Here is a 21,037-nt window from a genome sequence, read left to right on the forward strand (position 1 = left end):
GCAGACTATTGCTCGTTGGATTTGTAGTACAATTCAGCTTGCACATTCTGTGGCAGGCCTGCCACAGCTAAAATCTGTAAAAGCCCGTTCCACAAGGAAAGTGGGCTTATCTTGGGCGGCTGCCCGAGGGATCTCGGCTTTACAACTTTGCCGAGCAGCTACTTGGTCAGGGGCAAACACGTTTGCTAAATTCTACAAATTTGATACCCTGGCTGAGGAGGACCTGGAGTTCTCTCATTCGGTGCTGCAGAGTCATCCGCACTCTCCCGCCCGTTTGGGAGCTTTGGTATAATCCCCATGGTCCTTACGGAGTCCCCAGCATCCACTTAGGACGTTAGAGAAAATAAGAATTTACTTACCGATAATTCTATTTCTCGTAGTCCGTAGTGGATGCTGGGCGCCCATCCCAAGTGCGGATTGTCTGCAATACTTGTACATAGTTGTTATTACAAAAATCGGGTTATTATTGTTGGGAGCCATCTTTTCAGAGGCTCCTCTGTTATCATACTGTTAACTGGGTTCAGATCACAAGTTATACGGTGTGATCGGTGTGGCTGGTATGAGTCTTACCCGGGATTCAAAATCCTTCCTTATTGTGTACGCTCGTCCGGGCACAGTTTCCTAACTGAGGCTTGGAGGAGGGTCATAGGGGGAGGAGCCAGTGCACACCAGTTAGTCCTAAAGCTTTCTTTAGATGTGCCCAGTCTCCTGCGGAGCCGCTATTCCCCATGGTCCTTACGGAGTCCCCAGCATCCACTACGGACTACGAGAAATAGAATTATCGGTAAGTAAATTCTTATTTTTTATGTTGAAATCCAAATAGGTGCCGTGTAGTTTGAGATTGTCTACCGTTTGTTAGTGTAATTTCTCTATCGTCCTAAGTGGATGCTGGGGTTCCTGAAAGGACCATGGGGAATAGCGGCTCCGCAGGAGACAGGGCACAAAAAAGTAAAGCTTTACTAGGTCAGGTGGTGTGCACTGGCTCCTCCCCCTATGACCCTCCTCCAGACTCCAGTTAGATTTTGTGCCCGAACGAGAAGGGTGCAATCTAGGTGGCTCTCCTAAAGAGCTGCTTAGAGAAAGTTTAGTTTAGGTTTTTTTCTTTACAGTGAGTCCTGCTGGCAACAGGATCACTGCAACGTGGGACTTAGGGGGAAAGTAGTAAACTCACCTGCATGCAGAGTGGATTTGCTGCTTGGCTACTGGACACCATTAGCTCCAGAGGGATCGAACACAGGCCCAGCCGTGGAGTCCGGTCCCGGAGCCGCGCCGCCGACCCCCTTGCAGATGCTGAAGCGTGAAGAGGTCCGGAAACCGGCGGCTGAAGACTCCTCAGTCTTCATAAGGTAGCGCACAGCACTGCAGCTGTGCGCCATTTTCCTCTCAGCACACTTCACTGGGCAGTCACTGAGGGTGCAGAGCGCTGGGGGGGGGCGCTCTGAGAGGCAAATATAAACCTTATACAAGGCTAAAAATACCTCACATATAGCCCATAGGGGCTATATGGAGATATTTAACCCCTGCCTGACTGGAAAAATAGCGGGAGAAGAACCCGCCGAAAAAGGGGCGGGGCCTATCTCCTCAGCACACGGCGCCATTTTCTGTCACAGCTCCGCTGGTCAGAACGGCTCCCAGGTCTCTCCCCTGCACTGCACTACAGAAACAGGGTAAAACAGAGAGGGGGGGCACATTAATGGCTATATATATATATATTAAAGCAGCTATAAGGGAGCACTTAATATAAGGATATCCCTTGTATATATAGCGCTTTGTGGTGTGTGCTGGCAGACTCTCCCTCTGTCTCCCCAAAAGGGCTAGTGGGTCCTGTCTTCATTAGAGCATTCCCTGTGAGTTTGCGGTGTGTGTCGGTACGTGGTGTCGACATGTATGAGGACGATATTGGTGTGGAGGCGGAGCAATTGCCAAATATGCAGATGTCACCCCCCAGGGGGTCGACACCAGAATGGATGCCTTTATTTGTGGAATTACGTGATGGTTTATCTTCCCTTAAACAGTCAGTTGAGGACATGAGGCGGCCGGACAATCAATTAATGCCTGTCCAGGCGCCTCAAACACCGTCAGGGGCTGTAAAACGCCCTTTGCCTCAGTCGGTCGACACAGACCCAGACACGGGCACTGATTCCAGTGACGACGGTAGAAATTCAAACGTATTTTCCAGTAGGGCCACACGTTATATGATTTTGGCAATGAAGGAGACGTTACATTTAGCTGATACTACAGATACCGTAAAACAGGGTATTATGTATGGTGTGAAAAAACTACAAACAGTTTTTCCTGAATCAGAAGAATTAAATGACGTGTGTGATGAAGCGTGGGTTGCTCCTGATAAAAAGTTGATAATTTCAAAAAAGTTATTGGCATTATACCCTTTCCCGCCAGAGGTTAGGGCGCGCTGGGAAACACCCCCTAAGGTGGACAAGGCGCTCACACGCTTATCCAAACAAGTGGCGTTACCCTCTCCTGAGACGGCCACACTTAAGGATCCATCAGATAGAAAGATGGAAGTTATTCAAAAGAATATATACACACATGCAGGTGTTATACTACGACCAGCTATAGCAACTGCCTGGATGTGCAGTGCTGGAGTAGTTTGGTCAGAATCCCTGATTGAAAATATTGATACCCTAGATAGGGACAATGTTTTACTGTCGTTAGAACAAATAAAGGATGCATTTATCTATATGCGTGATGCACAGAGGGATATTTGCACACTGGCATCTCGGGTGAGTGCTATGTCCATTTCAGCCAGAAGAGCCTTATGGACACGACAGTGGACAGGCGATGCGGATTCAAAACGTCACATGGAGGTTTTGCCGTATAAAGGGGAGGAGTTATTTGGAGTTGGTCTATCAGACTTGGTGGCCACGGCTACTGCCGGGAAATCCATTTTTTTACCTCAAGTCACTCCCCAACAGAGAAAGGCACCGACCTTTCAACCGCAGCCTTTTCGCTCCTACAAAAATAAGAGAGCAAAGGGCTTGTCGTACCTGCCACGAGGCAGAGGAAGAGGGAAGAGACACCAACAGGCAGCTCCTTCCCAGGAACAGAAGCCCTCCCCGGCTCCTGCAAAAACCTCAGCATGACGCTGGGGCCTCTCAAGCGGACTCGGGGACAGTGGGGGGCCGTCTCAAAAATTACAGCGCGCAGTGGGCTCACTCGCAGGTAGACCCCTGGATCCTGCAGATAATATCTCAGGGGTACAGGTTGGAATTAGAGACGGATCCTCCTCATCGTTTCCTGAAGTCTGCCTTACCAACCGTCTCTTCCGAAAGGGAGAGGGTGTTGGAAGCCATTCACAAGCTGTACGCTCAGCAGGTGATAGTCAAAGTACCCCTATTACAACAAGGAAAGGGGTATTATTCCACTCTATTTGTGGTACCGAAGCCGGATGGCTCGGTAAGGCCTATTCTAAATCTGAAGTCCTTGAACCTCTACATAAAAAAGTTCAAGTTCAAGATGGAGTCACTCAGAGCAGTGATAGCGAACCTGGAAGAAGGGGACTTTATGGTATCCTTGGACATCAAGGATGCGTATCTACACGTTCCGATTTACCCCGCACACCAGGGGTACCTCAGGTTCATTGTTCAAAACTGTCACTATCAGTTTCAGACGCTGCCGTTCGGATTGTCCACGGCGCCTCGGGTCTTTACCAAGGTAATGGCCGAGATGATGATTCTTCTTCGAAGAAAAGGCGTATTAGTTATCCCATACTTGGACGATCTCCTAATAAGGGCAAGGTCCAGAGAACAGCTGGAGACAGCTTTAGCACTATCTCAAGAGGTGCTAAGACAACACGGGTGGATTCTGAATATTCCAAAATCCCATTTAATCCCGACAACTCGTCTGCTGTTCCTAGGAATGAGTCTGGACACGGTTCAGAAAAAGGTTTTCCTTCCAGAGGAAAAAGCCAAGGAGTTATCCGATCTGGTCAGGAACCTCCTAAAACCAGGAAAAGTGTCAGTACATCAATGCACAAGAGTCCTGGGAAAAATGGTGGCTTCTTACGAAGCAATTCCATTCGGCAGATTCCATGCAAGAATATTCCAAAGGGATCTGTTGGACAAATGGTCAGGGTCGCATCTGCAGATGCACCTGCGAATAACCCTGTCACCAAAGACAAGGGTGTCACTTCTGTGGTGGTTGCAGAAGGCTCACCTATTAGAAGGCCGCAGATTCGGCATTCAGGATTGGATCCTGGTGACCACGGACGCCAGCCTGAGAGGCTGGGGAGCAGTCACACAAGGAAGAAACTTCCAGGGAGTATGGACGAGTCTGGAAAAGTCTCTTCACATAAACATTCTGGAACTAAGAGCAATCTACAATGCTCTAAGCCAGGCGGAACTTCTCCTGCAAGGAAAGCCGGTGTTGATTCAGTCGGACAACATCACGGCGGTCGCCCATGTAAACAGGCAGGGCGGCACAAGAAGCAGGAGTGCAATGGCAGAAGCTGCCAAGATTCTTCGCTGGGCGGAGAATCACGTGATAGCACTGTCAGCAGTGTTCATCCTGGGCGTGGACAACTGGGAAGCAGACTTCCTCAGCAGACACGATCTTCATCCGGGAGAGTGGGGTCTACATCCAGAAGTCTTCAACATGTTAATAGACCGTTGGGAAAGACCAATTGTAGACATGATGGCGTCTCGCCTCAACAAGAAACTGGACAAATATTGCGCCAGGTCAAGAGATCCACAGGCAATAGCTGTGGACGCACTGGTAACTCCTTGGGTGTACCAGTCAGTGTATGTGTTTCCTCCTCTGCCGCTCATACCAAAGGTATTGAAGATCATACGGCAAAGAAGAGTAAGAACAATACTAGTGGTTCCGGATTGGCCGAGAAGGACTTGGTATCCGGAACTTCAAGAGATGCTCACGGACGAACCGTGGCCTCTACCTCTGAGAAGGGACCTGCTACAGCAGGGTCCCTGTCTTTTTCAAGACTTACCGCGGCTGCGTTTGACGGCATGGCGGTTGAACGCCAGATCCTAAAAGGGAAAGGCATTCCAGAAGAAGTCATTCCTACCTTGATTAAGGCACGGAAGGAAGTCACCGTGAAACATTATCACCGCATTTGGCGAAAATATGTAGCGTGGTGCGAGGATCGGAGGGTTCCGACGGAGGAATTCCAACTGGGTCGTTTCCTACATTTCCTGCAATCAGGATTATCTATGGGTCTCAAATTGGGATCCATTAAGGTTCAAATTTCGGCCCTGTCAATATTCTTCCAAAAAGAATTGGCCTCTGTCCCTGAGGTCCAGACTTTTGTCAAGGGAGTACTGCATATACAGCCTCCTGTGGTGCCTCCGGTGGCACCGTGGGATCTAAATGTAGTTTTAGATTTCCTCAAATCCCATTGGTTTGAACCATTGAAAAAGGTGGATTTGAAATATCTCACATTGAAAGTGACTATGTTACTAGCCCTGGCCTCTGCCAGGAGAGTATCTGAATTGGCGGCTTTATCTTATAAAAGTCCTTATCTAATCTTCCATTCGGATAGGGCAGAACTGCGGACTCGTCCGCATTTTCTCCCTAAAGTGGTATCAGCATTTCATCTGAACCAACCTATTGTGGTGCCTGCGGCCACTAGCGACTTGGAGGACTCCAAGTTGTTGGACGTTGTCAGAGCCTTAAAAATATACATTGCAAGGACGGCTGGAGTCAGAAAATCTGACTCGCTGTTTATATTGTATGCACCCAACAAGTTGGGCGCACCTGCTTCTAAGCAGTCGATTGCTCGTTGGATTTGTAACACAATTCAACTTGCACATTCTGTGGCAGGCCTGCCACAGCCTAAAACTGTAAAAGCCCACTCCACAAGGAAGGTGGGCTCATCTTGGGCGGCTGCCCGAGGGGTCTCGGCATTACAACTCTGCCGAGCAGCTACGTGGTCGGGGGAGAACACGTTTGTAAAATTTTACAAATTTGATACCCTGGCAAAGGAGGACCTGGAGTTCTCTCATTCGGTGCTGCAGAGTCATCCGCACTCTCCCGCCCGTTTGGGAGCTTTGGTATAATCCCCATGGTCCTTTCAGGAACCCCAGCATCCACTTAGGACGATAGAGAAAATAAGAATTTACTTACCGATAATTCTATTTCTCGGAGTCCGTAGTGGATGCTGGGCGCCCATCCCAAGTGCGGATTATCTGCAATACTTGTACATAGTTATTGTTAACTAATTCGGGTTATTGTTAAGGAGCCATCTTTAAGAGGCCCTTTCTGTTGTCATACTGTTAACTGGGTTTAGATCACAAGTTGTACGGTGTGATTGGTGTGGCTGGTATGAGTCTTACCCGGGATTCAAAATGCCTCCCTTATTGTGTATGCTCGTCCGGGCACAGTACCTAACTGGAGTCTGGAGGAGGGTCATAGGGGGAGGAGCCAGTGCACACCACCTGACCTAGTAAAGCTTTACTTTTTTGTGCCCTGTCTCCTGCGGAGCCGCTATTCCCCATGGTCCTTTCAGGAACCCCAGCATCCACTACGGACTCCGAGAAATAGAATTATCGGTAAGTAAATTCTTATTTTAAAACATTCTCTCAATCTTTTCATTGCCATAAAGCAATAACATTGATTTACTAGATAGTTTATTGTATAGTCACATTGTGCAGCTTTGCAAGACCGAATCTAGAACATGAAGTTTATTGTGGTGTGTATTTGTATAAACTGTCCATAGTGCTATTGCTATTCTAACCATATTTAAGCATGAGCTCCCTGAACAGCCTATAGCAGATGTATATTGACATTAGTGTATGGAAGAGTACTGCTCTTTTGCAGTATTCCATGTTGTGACTGACGCATGCTTTCTCCTCACAACCATATAGAACGTTATGTTATAGAATTACAGGTGCCAACGATTATATTGGCTTCCACTCATTGTCCCTCCTTTCGTTGGACGATGCTTGTTTGAGGGAGGCCACTATAACAAATGGAACCTAGAATTTAAATAATAGGTTCAGGGAAAAATGTTCTGTGCGTAAGCTAGTACCTAGACTAAAGAGGCTTTTATTTTCTTTCTCCAGTCAAGAAGAGAGATATCTATAATAAATTCGGAAAAGAGGGATTAACAGGTGGAGGAGGTGGTGGCGGTAAGTTTCTTTACGGTCTGATTTCAGTGTTGCTTGTGACCTTAGGTATTGCCTGCTTATCAAAACATTGTGGTGTTTTTTCTGTAAAGTGGCTTGTAATTGCATGTTGAATAAAATTTTATATTTTACAAGTCTATACGTTGACTCAAAAAATATTTGCAGTGTAATCTTTTTAGTACTGTCTAAATTCATGATTGTCTCCTTTCTCTAGGAGGAAATCATTATGGCCATCCATTTGAACATAACTTTACATTCAGAAGTCCAGATGATGTCTTCAGGGACTTCTTTGGAGGAAGAGATCCGTTCTCATTTGACCTATTTGGTAAAGTATTCCATTTTTTGTTATTCTCGTACCCACTTACTGACTTAGTACAAGGTTTCGCCATTTAATTTGCCACCCAGAGGTTAGGAGATGTAGATATATTTGGCAGGTAAATACTACTGGATCAGTTACAGCAATTTCCCAGGTGTGGGAAAGTAATATGGTTTGTTTGCTTTGGCTGGTCAAAGTATTTCTTATCTATTTCAATGAAACAGGCTTAATGAGTTGTTTTATGTGCTCTCTAATAAAGATGCCATAAAGTGTAACCTTTTGTATTAAATACTAGTGTACTGCCATGGTTCCTGATATAGGATCAAATGTAATAGGTTCTCTCTTGCTTTCCCGGCACGATTACACCTCCTAAAAAAAAAAAAAAAAAAAAAAAAATGAAATTAAACCACTTAATTTAAACCAGCAATTACAAATTTTGTTTTCATATTGTGGATTCAGTCGCTCCAACGGACCTCTCAGTATGGCAGATACCAGGCAAATCGGTTGCACTGAGTGTTTATTTGCTCAAATAAAACTACTGGAAGCAACAAAACTAGTATTCCATTTGATACGTAATATTTGTGCATCTATTTGCTAATGAGTGTGATTCTGCATACGAAGATGCCGCAGATTTTTCTCAAGCAAAGTTCCATTGTGCTTCATCTGCAACTTTGTACTCATTAAAGTTGCAGCCCAGCATCTGTAGTACACTTTAAATGCAAATAAGTTGAAAAATCTTGATAAAAAAGCTGCTATGCTACACAACTCTGCATCTCCATCACGCTGGGCATCTAGTGCCATATGATGTATTGAGGCTAAGTGTATGTAGGACACATCCATAGTTTTAAGGTAAGAGCAGGTTGATTTTGCGTTTAAATCCAATTGCCACTTTAAATCTAATGGTTATGATGCCAAAATAGTGTTGGGACAATCAATACTGATTTACCTCCAAGCTAGTGTTTGCTTGTCCTGTGTTGCTGCCTGTGTCTGTGTGGAGTAGTTTTACTGTTAATTGACTTATTTCACAATCGGGTCAGTCACTAGAACCTGTAAACTTGTATTTGTTTTACAACTGTATTAGTTTGATATCAAAGTGCCCTGGCCCAGACCATGGCCTGCTTTTTCTGATTACACGCTGGTTTATTGATGCTCTGTATAGGTATACAGGTTTATGTTTTTCTAACTATATCTTTGTCTTCCGGCAGAAGATCCTTTTGATGACTTCTTTGGCAACAGGAGAGGCCACAGAGGAAACCGAAATAGGCCTGGAGGTTCTTTCCTTACAGGCTTTGGCGGATTCCCTAGCTTTGGCCCTAGCTTTTCACCATTTGATTCAGGTAGGGGGAAATGTAATACACTTGACACCACCTTATTGTGTTTTGGGTTCTTTTTTTGTTTCCAGCAGCATCTATCCAGAGAACAGTTGCCTACCCGTGTTATGTATCTTATAGCTGTGGACCAGGCATGTCAAACAACACCCCAACTGGGCCAAATAATCAAGGTCTAAAGTCTCTTGTGGGCCGCAAAAAAAAAAAAAGTCTTGTATGCAATTTTGAAGGGTTTATCAGAAAATAAAAAACAGCAAAGTATAATCAAAGTATCAGGAAGAAAACCTCTTCAATAGTGTGAGCTGGCAGCTGTGTTATTCCCCTCATATATCAATGTGTGGTTCCCCCCCCCCTCTATAATACATATCAGTGTGAGCTAGTAAAATGTGACTTCCAGCACCCCCCACCCACCCTCTCCCCCTTCCCTCCCCCATCCCTAAAGTCCAGGGATTTAGGCCGCAAAAGTATGCGTTAAGGGACGCATGCGGGCCGCAAGTTTAACATGTCTGCTGCAGACTTAGGTTTTCATTCTGAATGACTTTCTTTTAGGTTTTACATCATCCTTTGGTTCCCTTGGGCACGGTGGATTTACTTCCTTCTCCTCCTCTTCGTTTGGTGGCTCAGGAATGGGCAACTTCAAATCTGTATCAACTTCAACCAAAATGATAAATGGCAGGAAAATTACTACTAAGAGGTACAGGTGTTTTTTGTTTTTGTTTTTTTTAAATTTAGAAATTGAATACTTATTTGTGATACTTGTCTGAATGAGTAAAAGAATTTGGGGGGTAAAATGAACCTAATAAGGCAGTGGTTCTCCAACTGTGTGCCTAGGAACCCTGGGATGCCCTGGGTTGGTGGTTCGAGATCAATTCAAATGATTTACAGTCAGTGTAATAGACAAAACCAGTGCTGGTGGCTTCCAATCCTAAAATGTGGACAAACAGAAGTGAACACTGTCCCTCACCACATAACTGAACCTAAGGATGATCTATAAACACAATGAACTTCATTTAATATTTTATTTTTCTGAATTTCTCAAGAAGAAACTTTTGGCACAGGGGTGCTGTTAAAAAATTCTGTACTATAGGGTGCCATAATTAAAAAAGTTTGGGAACCACTGTAATAGGAATAAGGTCTTTTTTCTACAGGGCGTTTCTATACTGTCAGCTGCCCACTTTTAGAGAGCGTCATAGCAGCTTCCATTTAGTAAAATCTAATATGGCACATGGTTTCTTTTCATTGGTTACAGTACCTTTTTAGATGTCTCTTCTGTAAAGTTTCCATAAAATTGCGTTTACTACTTTAGTCTATACTTTTTAAAAGTGCAGGAATGCATAGGTGGATGTGTGTGTATATTATATACACACACACACACACACTCTCTCTCTCTCTCTCTCTCTCTCTCTCTCTCTCTCTCTCTCTCTCTCTCTCTCTCTCTCTCTCTCTCTCTCTCTCTCTCTCTCTCTCTCTCATTTGTGATGGTAAATGTGTGGGTTATGTTCTGGCGTGCCCTTCTCCACTGCCTTTTGCTAAGGGATTATTTTGAACCTTAATGAGGATTTCCTGAGCAATTTTCTGGTTTAGGCTGTCTGAAAACTTCCATTGTGAAGATGAACTGGTTGTTTGTAGGATTGTGGTTGTAGGTTTTCTAGGCGTACTCTGGGTCGGATTCAACTAGACACTGTTATTAACCCTGGGCTAAATGGTCTGGAGGGGCTATTCAATTGCAGCCTGTGATAAGCTTGCAGGCTGCAATTCTGATTTCTGTTACACCAATGAGGGAGGCTCGAACAAAAATCTGCAGTAAGTGTCCTTATCGATAGCTCCGAGTACATTTTCTGGTAACCCATGGGTTAAAGCACAAGAAAATGGGGTTGGAATTGTATAGCCTCATGAGTAAAAGCCTACTGCTCCCAAATTGCAAATGAGAGTAAGACATTAGCAATTAGAACTATATCATATACAGCATTCAGCAGCACTGCACCCTTCCAGTGTTAATTTATCCCCTGCTAATTGCATACAGTCCCCTGTTTGGTAAGGTTGGGGACACAGCATAAATAGTTATCTCAGGCTTCCTGAGTACCGTTTGTGTGTTTGCCAGTCGCACTGCTCTTCTGACTTTTTGCTTTGTCTTTCCAGGATTGTTGAGAACGGACAAGAACGCGTTGAAATAGAAGAAGATGGACAGTTAAAGTCCTTAACAATAAATGGTAAGGAGCAGATGCTACGCTTGGATAGCAAGTAAATTCGACGCACGCATGTATCAGAAATATTAACCTAAACAAGCACCATTTGTGGATTATCAGGAACATTTTTGAAGAATTCTAAAGAACTGTTCAGAGTATATCTGTACTTAATCTAAGGCATAATTAAACGAAGCTCGTGGAGAGTTTCTGGTATGTCATAGACTCTCTCAATTCAATTTTTGGGACCACGTTCATAGGACCATATACTTTTTGTTTTATTTACGTCGTAATATCGTACGTTTTCTGTATGCACTTTTAAAAGTTTACCTTCGAATTGCTTGTGGCATCACTGTAGCACAGTGCGTTGAAGACCTCTCCGACAGTGGAAGGGTTAAACAAGGAGTGAGCCGTAATATTTCATTTAGTGGTTGAACCAAAGGTTCATTAACCGCATGATGCGTTTTACTTTAATTTTGTTTAAAATGTGAACAAAGTGTTAGCTGTCTGCCCTGCTATCAATCCAACTTTCCCAGCAATCCATGTCTTAGTCTGGACTCTCCTAAACTATCTAATGTTAAACTACAGTGCGTTTCTGGTTTCTATAATTTCAGGTTTTGTTTTCTAATTGTGCATGTGTGCTGGCCGTTCAGCACTTGGAAGCTATTGTGTAATTTCACCAAGCAAGAAGACACTTTTTTATTTTGTCATTTGCTAAAAGTTGGATGTGAATAAATGCTGATGTTTTGTAGTGCATTCTTTCATTCATTGTATTTGTAGCATTCTTGCTGTCTGTGCCTGCCTGTGGGTAATTTTGGTAATTTTCACAAACAACTCTTTGCTTGTAATTCAAATGCGTGGACACACTTTTTCTCTCTCCCTCTCCCCCCTAACGGGTATAAAAATAAATAAGAGCGACAAAATATCGGAACACAATTCCCAGCTGCACTGTTTACAACCTGTTTATTGCTTCCTTTTGTGTGACTGTATTAAGTGACAGAGGGACCACAATATGGAGTAATCTTGATGCACTAGAACCATAGGTTTTTCTATAAATATTACAATTGAAAATTAATCTATAATTTAGACTTTTTTATTTTGTCTTCATGACGGATACCCAAATTAGTACAAGACTTGCCATCAATATGTGTCACACCACATGTTTATGAAAGTGATGGATATAACACTGTGCAATCAAGATTGCTTCCTCTTCACAACTGGTTGGACCACTATTACTGCACGCTACACTCACATTATAAGTGTCTTGGCACTCGGTAGTAGTTCTACAGTTACTAATAGAAAGCTTACGATAAAACTTGCATTTGTAAATTACAGAATCCGTTGACTTAGTAACTAAAAAAAAAATGTTTTTTGTTTAAGCTGCACTCCTAGTTTGTGGTTATTGTCTAACCAATATTAATTTTTTTTTAATTTACTTTGGCAATGAAGCGGGACTCCCACCTACACTACTTTTCCATCCTCCTGTTTAAAGGGGGGGAGGAGATGTAGGCTAATAATTGTGATGAGTTACCAATGAATGCCCTGAATTTATCAGGGTCTGCCCTGGTCTATTCACGTATAAAAATGAAAACTCTCTGCCCTGTGTGTAGTTTTAGGTGCACGTTGCAATCTTTAGTGGTGCAAGTATAAGATACTGTGCATCCATCTGTACCAGGTATTTCAAGGTTTTGCTGCTTTGATCTCTCTTTGCACTTGGCTACTTCATGGATTGTTTGTTGCACTGATTTATCGATCCATGACACAATCACATAAGCACAATCAGTAGAGGAAATTAAAAAAACGAAAACACTTCAACTTAGTTTCATAACTGTTATTTAGCAGTATTATGATCTGTTGGCGTTTAGGGGGCGAAATGTATCATTTTGGTAAATTATAATGCTACAGATGTGTACTACAAAGCTGCTGCGGGAGGCAGCGCATCCCGGCTCTGCGCATCGCAACATACAGTAGCATGGCCTCCTGCAGCCTCTAGCGCCCCGCTACTGCTGCCGGCTGCCACATAAAAAGCATTGAGTAGCGGGAGCATCGCTTATTAGTAATGGACCTCCGCCGGCTAGCGGAAGCATCACTCCCCACTCCCTCTGCTGGATTCCATAAGATATACTGTATGGATAGCAGGAGCTACCATGCACTGTACTGTGGCATTCAGCCCGCGATATGAACGCATCGCAGGCAAAGATGTAAGTGGACACATCTGTAAAAACCCTTATCAAAGCTAAGTAATTTAAAATGTGTGCAGATGTGTCCTTATACTTCTAGCCTCAAAATGCCATGCATAATAAGGTGTATGACGCAAGTGAGCTTCCAGGTCCCGTGCAACTCTGCTAGCGTCAAGCCTTTTTCTTTCAGGCAGATATAACGTGCAGAGAGTTAGATTTGGGTGGGGTGTGTTCAAACTGAAATCTAAATTGCAGTGTAAAAATAAAGCAGCCAGTATTTACTCTGCACAGAAATAATGTAACCCACCCACATCTAACTCTTTCTGCACATGTTATATCTGCCCCACCTGCAGTGCAACCTGGTTTTACCCAACTGCTAACAAATATGCTGCTGCGATCAGGTCAGCATTAGGCCCCATGAGAGAGAGACTGGCAGTCATACTGGACACACCTCCAAAGTTTCTGAAAAAGAAATGATTTCTTTGGTAACAGCTGAGGAAAATCACTATCAGATGCATGCTTAAAAATGCTTGGTATGGAAAGGAAAACGAAAACTGGGACTCCTGCATTATGACACGGAGTTGCTTATTTATATAATGAACTCTGCTTTATACTAACACTTCTTCTACAAAAAGTTTGACCTTTTATGTGCACAGTGTGGTTAAGACTTTGTATTACCCAGCCATTAAACTTCTTGATTTTTAACAGTTCTAGTAAACTGGAATGTGACAAACCTAACAATTCTGATTTCTGTGTGGGGCATTGTCTCACTGCGCTTACTGCATTGAGTGTTTTATATGTCCTCAGCAAATGGTAACAAGCAACCAATACATCCAGACTGTCCTCTGGAAATAGCTTTTGTATTGAGGTTTTCCATTTTTTTGCCAATCCAATGCATTGAAATGGTATTGAAACACCAAAGTTCCTTGCTTGTAATCTATTTGCTTTTTTAAAAATATTTAACCTAACCGTGTGTGTGGCTTTTATTTTTATTTTCTTTATATTGCACTTTCCAAGATTACCCACTTTCCACCAGCACCAAGCTGTGCTACTATACAATTAAGTAAATGCATCTACCTTTTTGCTATCTTGTAACATCTGTATCAGGTGCCCGAATAGTAGCCATATATAGTCTGGCATTTTGGGTCGTAACAGCAATACTACAAATGAAAACGGTCTTTGCGCAGCCAAAGCTCTCGCATGTGGGGTATTTTCTCTGTTTTTGTTTTTTTGTTGAATTGGTTGTTTGGAAATGGAGGATGGAAGTATAAATAGGAGTGGGTAAAAGCTGCTTAATTCTAAAATCCTGTTTGAAAGCAGTTCAATGTAACACCATATCATGAAATGACTTGGTTATTGTAATTGGGTAAAAGACTGCCATACCCCAAAAATGCTGCAATGGAAAGTAAATCAATTGGTGTGTGTACCCACAGATCTGGGAGGATGTGTTGTTGCTATACGTGGCCAATAGATTAGTAGGTAATTGATGCTTATTTTGTGACCATTATCCATTTTTATATCGCTTTTTCATTTTTAGATGAATTTTATGAGGCCCAGATTTATAACAAGCCTTGGAGAGTGGTAAATTACACGGTGATAAAGTAACAACAACCAAACAGCTTTAATTGTTAATTATCAAACACAGTGGCAGTTAGACTTATCAAGCTCCAAGGCTTGATAAATTTGGGCTAGTTTGAAATCTTGACCAATCCTGTCATGGATTTAGCATACTATGGGGGTATTCATTTAGTGCCGTTTTCTTCGGCTAGCCGAAAAAACGGCACTAATTCGATGTCTGTGTCTTCAATTGCGGGCGTTTTTGCCCATTTCTCTTACGTCCTAGAGGATGCTGGGGACTCCGTAAGGACCATGGGGTATAGACAGGCTCCGCAGGAGACATGGGCACTCTAAAGACTTTAGATGGGTGTGCACTGGCTTCTCCCTCTATGCTCCTCCTCCAGACCTCAGTTAGATCCTGTGCCCAGAGGAGACTGGATGCACTGCAGGGGAGCTCTACTGAGTTTATCTGAAAAATACTTTTGTTAGGTTTTTTTATTTTCAGGGAGCACTGCTGGCAACAGGCTCCCTGCATCGTGGGACTGAGGGGAGAGAAGCAGACCTACTTAAATGATAGGCTCTGCTTCTTAGGCTACTGGACACCATTAGCTCCAGAGGGTCGGAACGCAGGTCTCACCCTCGTTGTTCGTCCCGGAGCCACGCCGCCGTTCTCCTCACAGAGCCGGAAGATAGAAGCCGGGTGAGTATAAGAAGAAAGACTCCAAAGGCGGCAGAAGGCTTCTGATCTTCACTGAGGTACCGCGCAGCGGTAACGCTGCGCGCCATTGCTCCCACATTCACACACACTGACGGCACTGTATGGGTGCAGGGCGCAGGGGGGGCGCCCTGTGCAGCAATCATAAACTTCTAGGGACACTGGCATAGAGATAGATAGATGCATGCATGCATGCATACATGCATACATGCATACATACATACACACACACACACACACACACACACACACACAGTATACGCAGTATATTACAGAAACCCCCGCCAGTATAAAGATTTGAGCGGGACCGAAGCCTGCCGTTGAGGGGGCGGAGCTTGATCCTCCAGCACTAACCAGCGCCATTTTCTCCACAGCATATAAAAGCGCTGTACTAACTGGGATTTCTCTGACGTCCTAGTGGATGCTGGGAACTCCATAAGGACCAAGGGGGATAGCGGCTCCGCAGGAGACTGGGCACAAAAGTAAAGCTTTAGGACTACCTGGTGTGCACTGGCTCCTCCCCCTATGACCCTCCTCCAAGCCTCAGTTAGATTTTTGTGCCCGAACGAGAAGGGTGCACACTAGGGGCTCTCCTGAGCTGCTTAGTGAAAAGTTTAGTTTTAGGTTTTTTATTTTCAGTGAGACCTGCTGGCAACAGGCTCGCTGCATCGAGGGACTAAGGGGAGAAGAAGCGAACTCACCTGCGTGCAGAGTGGATTGGGCTTCTTAGGCTACTGGACACCATTAGCTCCAGAGGGATCGAACACAGGCCCAGCCATGGAGTCCGGTCCCAGAGCCGCGCCGCCGGCCCCCTTACAGAGCCAGAAGCAAGAAGAGGTCCGGAAAATCAGCGGCAGAAGACATCCTGTCTTCACCAAGGTAGCGCACAGCACTGCAGCTGTGCGCCATTGCTCCTCAGCACACTTCACACTTCAGTCACTGAGGGTGCAGGGGGCGCTAGGGGGGGGTGCCCTGAGCAGCAATAAAAACACCTTGGTTGGCGAAAATACATCACATATAGCCCCCAGGGCTATATGGATGAATTTTAACCCCTGCCAGATTACACTGAAAAACGGGAGAAAAGGCCGCCGAGAAAGGGGCGGAGCCTATCTCCTCAGCACACTGGCGCCATTTTCCCTCACAGCTCCGTTGGAGGGAAGCTCCCTGGCTCTCCCCTGCAGTCACTACACTACAGAAAGGGTTAAAAAAGAGAGGGGGGCACAAATTAGGCGCAGTATAAACAATACAGCAGCTATAAGGGGAAAAACACTTCTATAAGGTTATCCCTGTGTGTGTATATATATATATATATATATATATATATATATATATATATATATATATATATAGCGCTCTGGGGTGTGCTGGCAAACTCTCCCTCTGTCTCCCCAAAGGGCTAGTGGGGTCCTGTCCTCTATCAGAGCATTCCCTGTGTGTGTGCTGTGTGTCGGTACGTTTGTGTCGACATGTATGAGGAGGAAAATGATGTGGAGGCGGAGCAAATTGCCTGTAATAGGGATGTCACCCCCTAGGGGGTCGACACCTGAGTGGATAAACTGCTGGAAGGAATTACATGACCGTGTCAGCTCTTTACAAAAGACAGTGATTGACATGAGACAGCCGGCTACTCAGCTTGTGACTGTCCAGACGTCTCATAGGCCGTCAGGGGCTCTAAAGCGCCCGTTACCTCAGATGGCAAATACAGACGCCGACACGGATACTGACTCCAGTGTCGACGGGGAAGAGACAAATATGACTTCCAGTAGGGCCACACGTTACATGATTGAGGCAATGGAAAATGTTTTACACATTTCTGATAATACGAGTACCACCAATAGGGGTATTATGTTCAGTGAGGAAAAACTACCTGTAGTTTTCCTGAATCTGAGAAATTAAATGAGGTGTGTGATGAAGCGTGGGTTTCCCCCAATAAAAAAACTGATAATTTCTAAAAAGTAATTGGCATATATCCTTTCCCGCCAGAGGTTAGGGTGTGTTGGGAAACACCCCCTAGGGGGGATAAAGCGCTCACACGCTTGTCAAAACAAGGGCTCTACCCTCTCCTGAGATGGCCGCCCTTAAGGATCCTGCTGATAGAAAGCAGGAGGGTATCCTAAAATGTATTTACACACATACTGGTGTTATACTGCGACCAGCAATCGCCTCAGCCTGGATGTGCAGTGCTGGGTTGGCGTGGTCGGATTCCCTGACTGAAAATATTGATACCCTAGATAGGGACAGTATATTATTGCCTGTAGAGCATTTAAAAGATGCATTTCTATATATGTGTGATGCACAGCGGGATATTTGCCGACTGGCATCAAGAGTAAGTGCGCTGTCCATTTCTGCCAGAAGAGGGTTATGGACACGACAGTGGTCAGGTGATGCGGATTCCAAATGGCATATGGAAGTATTGCCTTATAAAGGGGAGGAGTTATTTGGGGTCGGTCTTTCAGACCTGGTGGCCACGGCAACAGCTGGGAAATCCACGTTTTTACCCCAGGTCGCCTCTCAACATAAGAAGACGCCGTATTATCAGGCGCAGTCCTTTCGTTCCCATAAGGGCACGTGGGCAAAAGGTTCCTCATTTCTGCCCCGTGACAGAGAGGGAAACGGCTGCAGAAATCAGCCAGTTCCCAGGAACAGAAGCCCTCCCCCGCCTTTGCCAAGCCATCAGCATGACGCTGGGGCTTTACAAGCAGACAGGGAGGCAGTGTTGGAAGCCATTCACAAGCTGTATTCCCAGCAGGTGATAATTAAGGTACCCCTCCTGCAACAGGGAAAGGGGTATTACTCCACACTGTTGTGGTACCGAAGCTGGACGGCTCGGTGAGACCGATTTTAAATCTAAAATCTTTGAACACTTACATACAGAGGTTCAAATTCAAGAGAAGGGGACTACATGGTGTCTCTGGACATCAAGGATGCTTACCTTCATGTCCAAATTTACCCTTCTCACCAAGGGTACCTCAGGTTTGTGGTACAGAACTGTCACTATCAGTTTCAGACGCTGCCGTTTGGATGGTCCACGGCACCCCGGGTCTTTACCAAGGTAATGGCCGAAATGATGATACTCCTTCGAAGGAAGGGAGTTTTAGTTATCCCTTACTTGGACGATCTCCTGATAAGGGTAAGATCCTGGGAACAGTTGGAGGTCGGTGTAGCACTATCTCAGGTAGTGTTGCGACGGCACGATTGGATTCTCAATATTCCAAAATCGCAGCTGGTTCCGACGACTCGTCTTCTGTTCCTAGGGATGATTCTGGACACAGTTCAGAAAAAGGTGTTTCTCCCGGAGGAGAGAGCCAGGGAGTTATCCGAGCTAGTCAGGAACCTCCTAAAACCGAGCCAAGTCTCAGTGCATCAATGCACAAGGGTTCTGGGAAAAATGGTAGCTTCCTACGAAGAAAAGCCATTCGGCAGATTCCACGCAAGAACTTTCCAGTGGGACCTGCGGGACAAATGGTCCGGGTCGCATCTTAAGATGCATCAGCGGATAACCCGGTCACCAAGGACAAGGGTGTCCCTCCTGTGGTGGTTGCAGAGTGCTCATCTTCTAGAGGGCCGCAGAGTCGGCATTCAGGACTGGGTCCTGGTGACCACGGATGCCAGCCTGCGAGGCTGGGGAGCAGTCACACAGGGAAGAAATTTCCAGGGCTTATGGTCAAGCCTGGAGACATCATTTCACATAAATATCCTGGAGCTAAGGGCCATTTACAATGCTCTCAGCTTAGCAAGACCTCTGTTTCAAGGTCAGCCGGTGTTGATCCAGTCGGACAACATCACGGCAGTCACCCATGTAAACAGACAGGGTGGCACAAGAAGCAGTCAATGGCAGAAGCTGCAAGGATTCTTCGCTGGGCGGAAAATCATGGGATAGCACTGTCAGCAGTATTCGTTCCGGGAGTGGACAACTGGGAAGCAGACTTCCTCAGCAGGCACGGCCTCCACCCGGGAGAGTGGGGACTTCACCCAGAAGTCTTCCACATGATTGTAAATCATTGGGAAAAACCAAAGGTGGACATGATGGCGTCCCGCCTAAACAAAAAATTGGACAGGTATTGCGCCAGGTCAAGGGAACCTCAGGCAATAGCTGTGGACGCTCTGGTAACACCGTGGGTGTACCAGTCAGTGTATGTGTTCCCTCCTCTTCCTCTCATACCAAAAGTACTGAGAATTATAAGACGGAGGGGAGTAAGAACTATACTCGTGGCTCCGGATTGGCCAAGAAGGACTTGGTACCCGGAACTTCAAGAGATGCTCACGGAGGACCCGTGGCCTCTACCTCTAAGAAGGGACCTGCTCCAGCAAGGACCCTGTCTATTCCAAGACTTACCGCGGCTGCGTTTAACGGCAGGGCGGTTGAACGCCGGATCCTGAAGGAAAAAGGCATTCCGGATGAAGTCATCCCTACCCTGATCAAGCCAGGAAGGATGTAACCGCAAAGCATTATCACCGCATTTGGCGAAAATATGTTGCGGGGTGCGAGGCCAGTAAGGCCCCGATGGAGGAATTTTCAACTAGGTCGATTCCTGCATTTCCTGTAAACAGGAGTGTCTATGTGCCTAAAATTGGGGTCCATTAAGGTTCAAATTTCAGCCCTGTCAATTTTCTTCCAGAAAGAACTAACTTCAGTTCCTGAAGTTCAGACGTTTTGTAAAAGGGGTACTGCATATACAGCCTCCTTTTGTGCCTCCAGTGGCACCTTGGGATCTCAATGTAGTTTTGGGGTTCCTAAAGTCACATTGGTTTGAACCACTTGAATCTGTGGAGTTAAAATATCTCACATGGAAAGTGGTCATGTTGTTGGCCCTGGCCTCGGCCAGGCGCGTGTCAGAATTGGGGGCTTTATCCTGTAAAGGCCCTTATCTGATCTTCCAGACAGGGCGGAATTGAGGACTCATCCTCAATTTCTCCCTAAGCTGTTTTCAGCGTTTCACGTGAACCAGCCTATTGTGGTACCTGCGGCTACTAGGGACTTGGAGGACTCCAAGTTGCTGGACGTAGTCAGGGCCCTGAAAATATGTTTCCAGGACGGCTGGAGTCAGAAAATCTGACTCGCTGTTTATCCTGTATGCACCCAACAAGCTGGGTGCTCCTGCTTCTAAGCAGACTATTGCTCGTTGGATTTGTAGCACAATTCAGCTTGCACATTCTGTGGCAGGCCTGCCACAGCCAAAATCTGTAAAAGCCCATTCCACACGGAAAGGGGCTCATCTTGGGCGACTGCCCGAGGGGTCTCGGCTTTACAACTTTGCCGAGCAGCTACTTGGTCAGGGGCAAACACGTTTGCTAAATTCTACAAATTTGATACCCTGGCTGAGGAGGACCTGGAGTTCTCTCATTCGGTGCTGCAGAGTCATCCGCACTCTCCCGCCCGTTTGGGAGCTTTGGTATAATCCCCATGGTCCTTACGGAGTTCCCAGCATCCACTAGGACGTCAGAGAAAATAAGAATTTACTTACCGATAATTCTATTTCTCATAGTCCGTAGTGGATGCTGGGCGCCCATCCCAAGTGCGGATTGTCTGCAATACTTGTACATAGTTATTGTTACAAAAATCGGGTTATTGTGGTTGTGAGCCATCTTTCCAGAGGCTCCTCTGTTATCATGCTGTTAACTGGATTCAGATCACAGGTTGTACGGTGTGATCGGTGT

The 21,037-nt window shown here is 45.3% G+C and overlaps 1 protein-coding gene across 2 annotated transcripts in view; it reads left to right on the forward strand.

Moving 5' to 3' along the window:
• DNAJB6 (DnaJ heat shock protein family (Hsp40) member B6) overlaps nucleotides 1-21,037 on the forward strand; it is a 228,935-nt gene that overhangs the window by 114,227 nt on the left and 93,671 nt on the right. Inside the window, exons 4-8 of one of the 2 annotated variants that reach the window (XM_063921906.1) lie at nucleotides 7,038-7,103; nucleotides 7,315-7,425; nucleotides 8,625-8,753; nucleotides 9,294-9,438; nucleotides 10,884-10,954. In XM_063921906.1, coding sequence (XP_063777976.1) covers nucleotides 7,038-7,103; nucleotides 7,315-7,425; nucleotides 8,625-8,753; nucleotides 9,294-9,438; nucleotides 10,884-10,954 — 522 coding nt within the window. Of the gene's footprint in view, nucleotides 1-7,037; nucleotides 7,104-7,314; nucleotides 7,426-8,621; nucleotides 8,754-9,293; nucleotides 9,439-10,883; nucleotides 10,955-21,037 lie in introns of both variants that reach the window. The other variant, XM_063921905.1, reaches the window with a different exon arrangement.

The sequence above is a fragment of the Pseudophryne corroboree genome, chromosome 5 (assembly GCF_028390025.1).
Source record: "Pseudophryne corroboree isolate aPseCor3 chromosome 5, aPseCor3.hap2, whole genome shotgun sequence".
NCBI classification, from domain to species: domain Eukaryota; kingdom Metazoa; phylum Chordata; class Amphibia; order Anura; family Myobatrachidae; genus Pseudophryne; species Pseudophryne corroboree.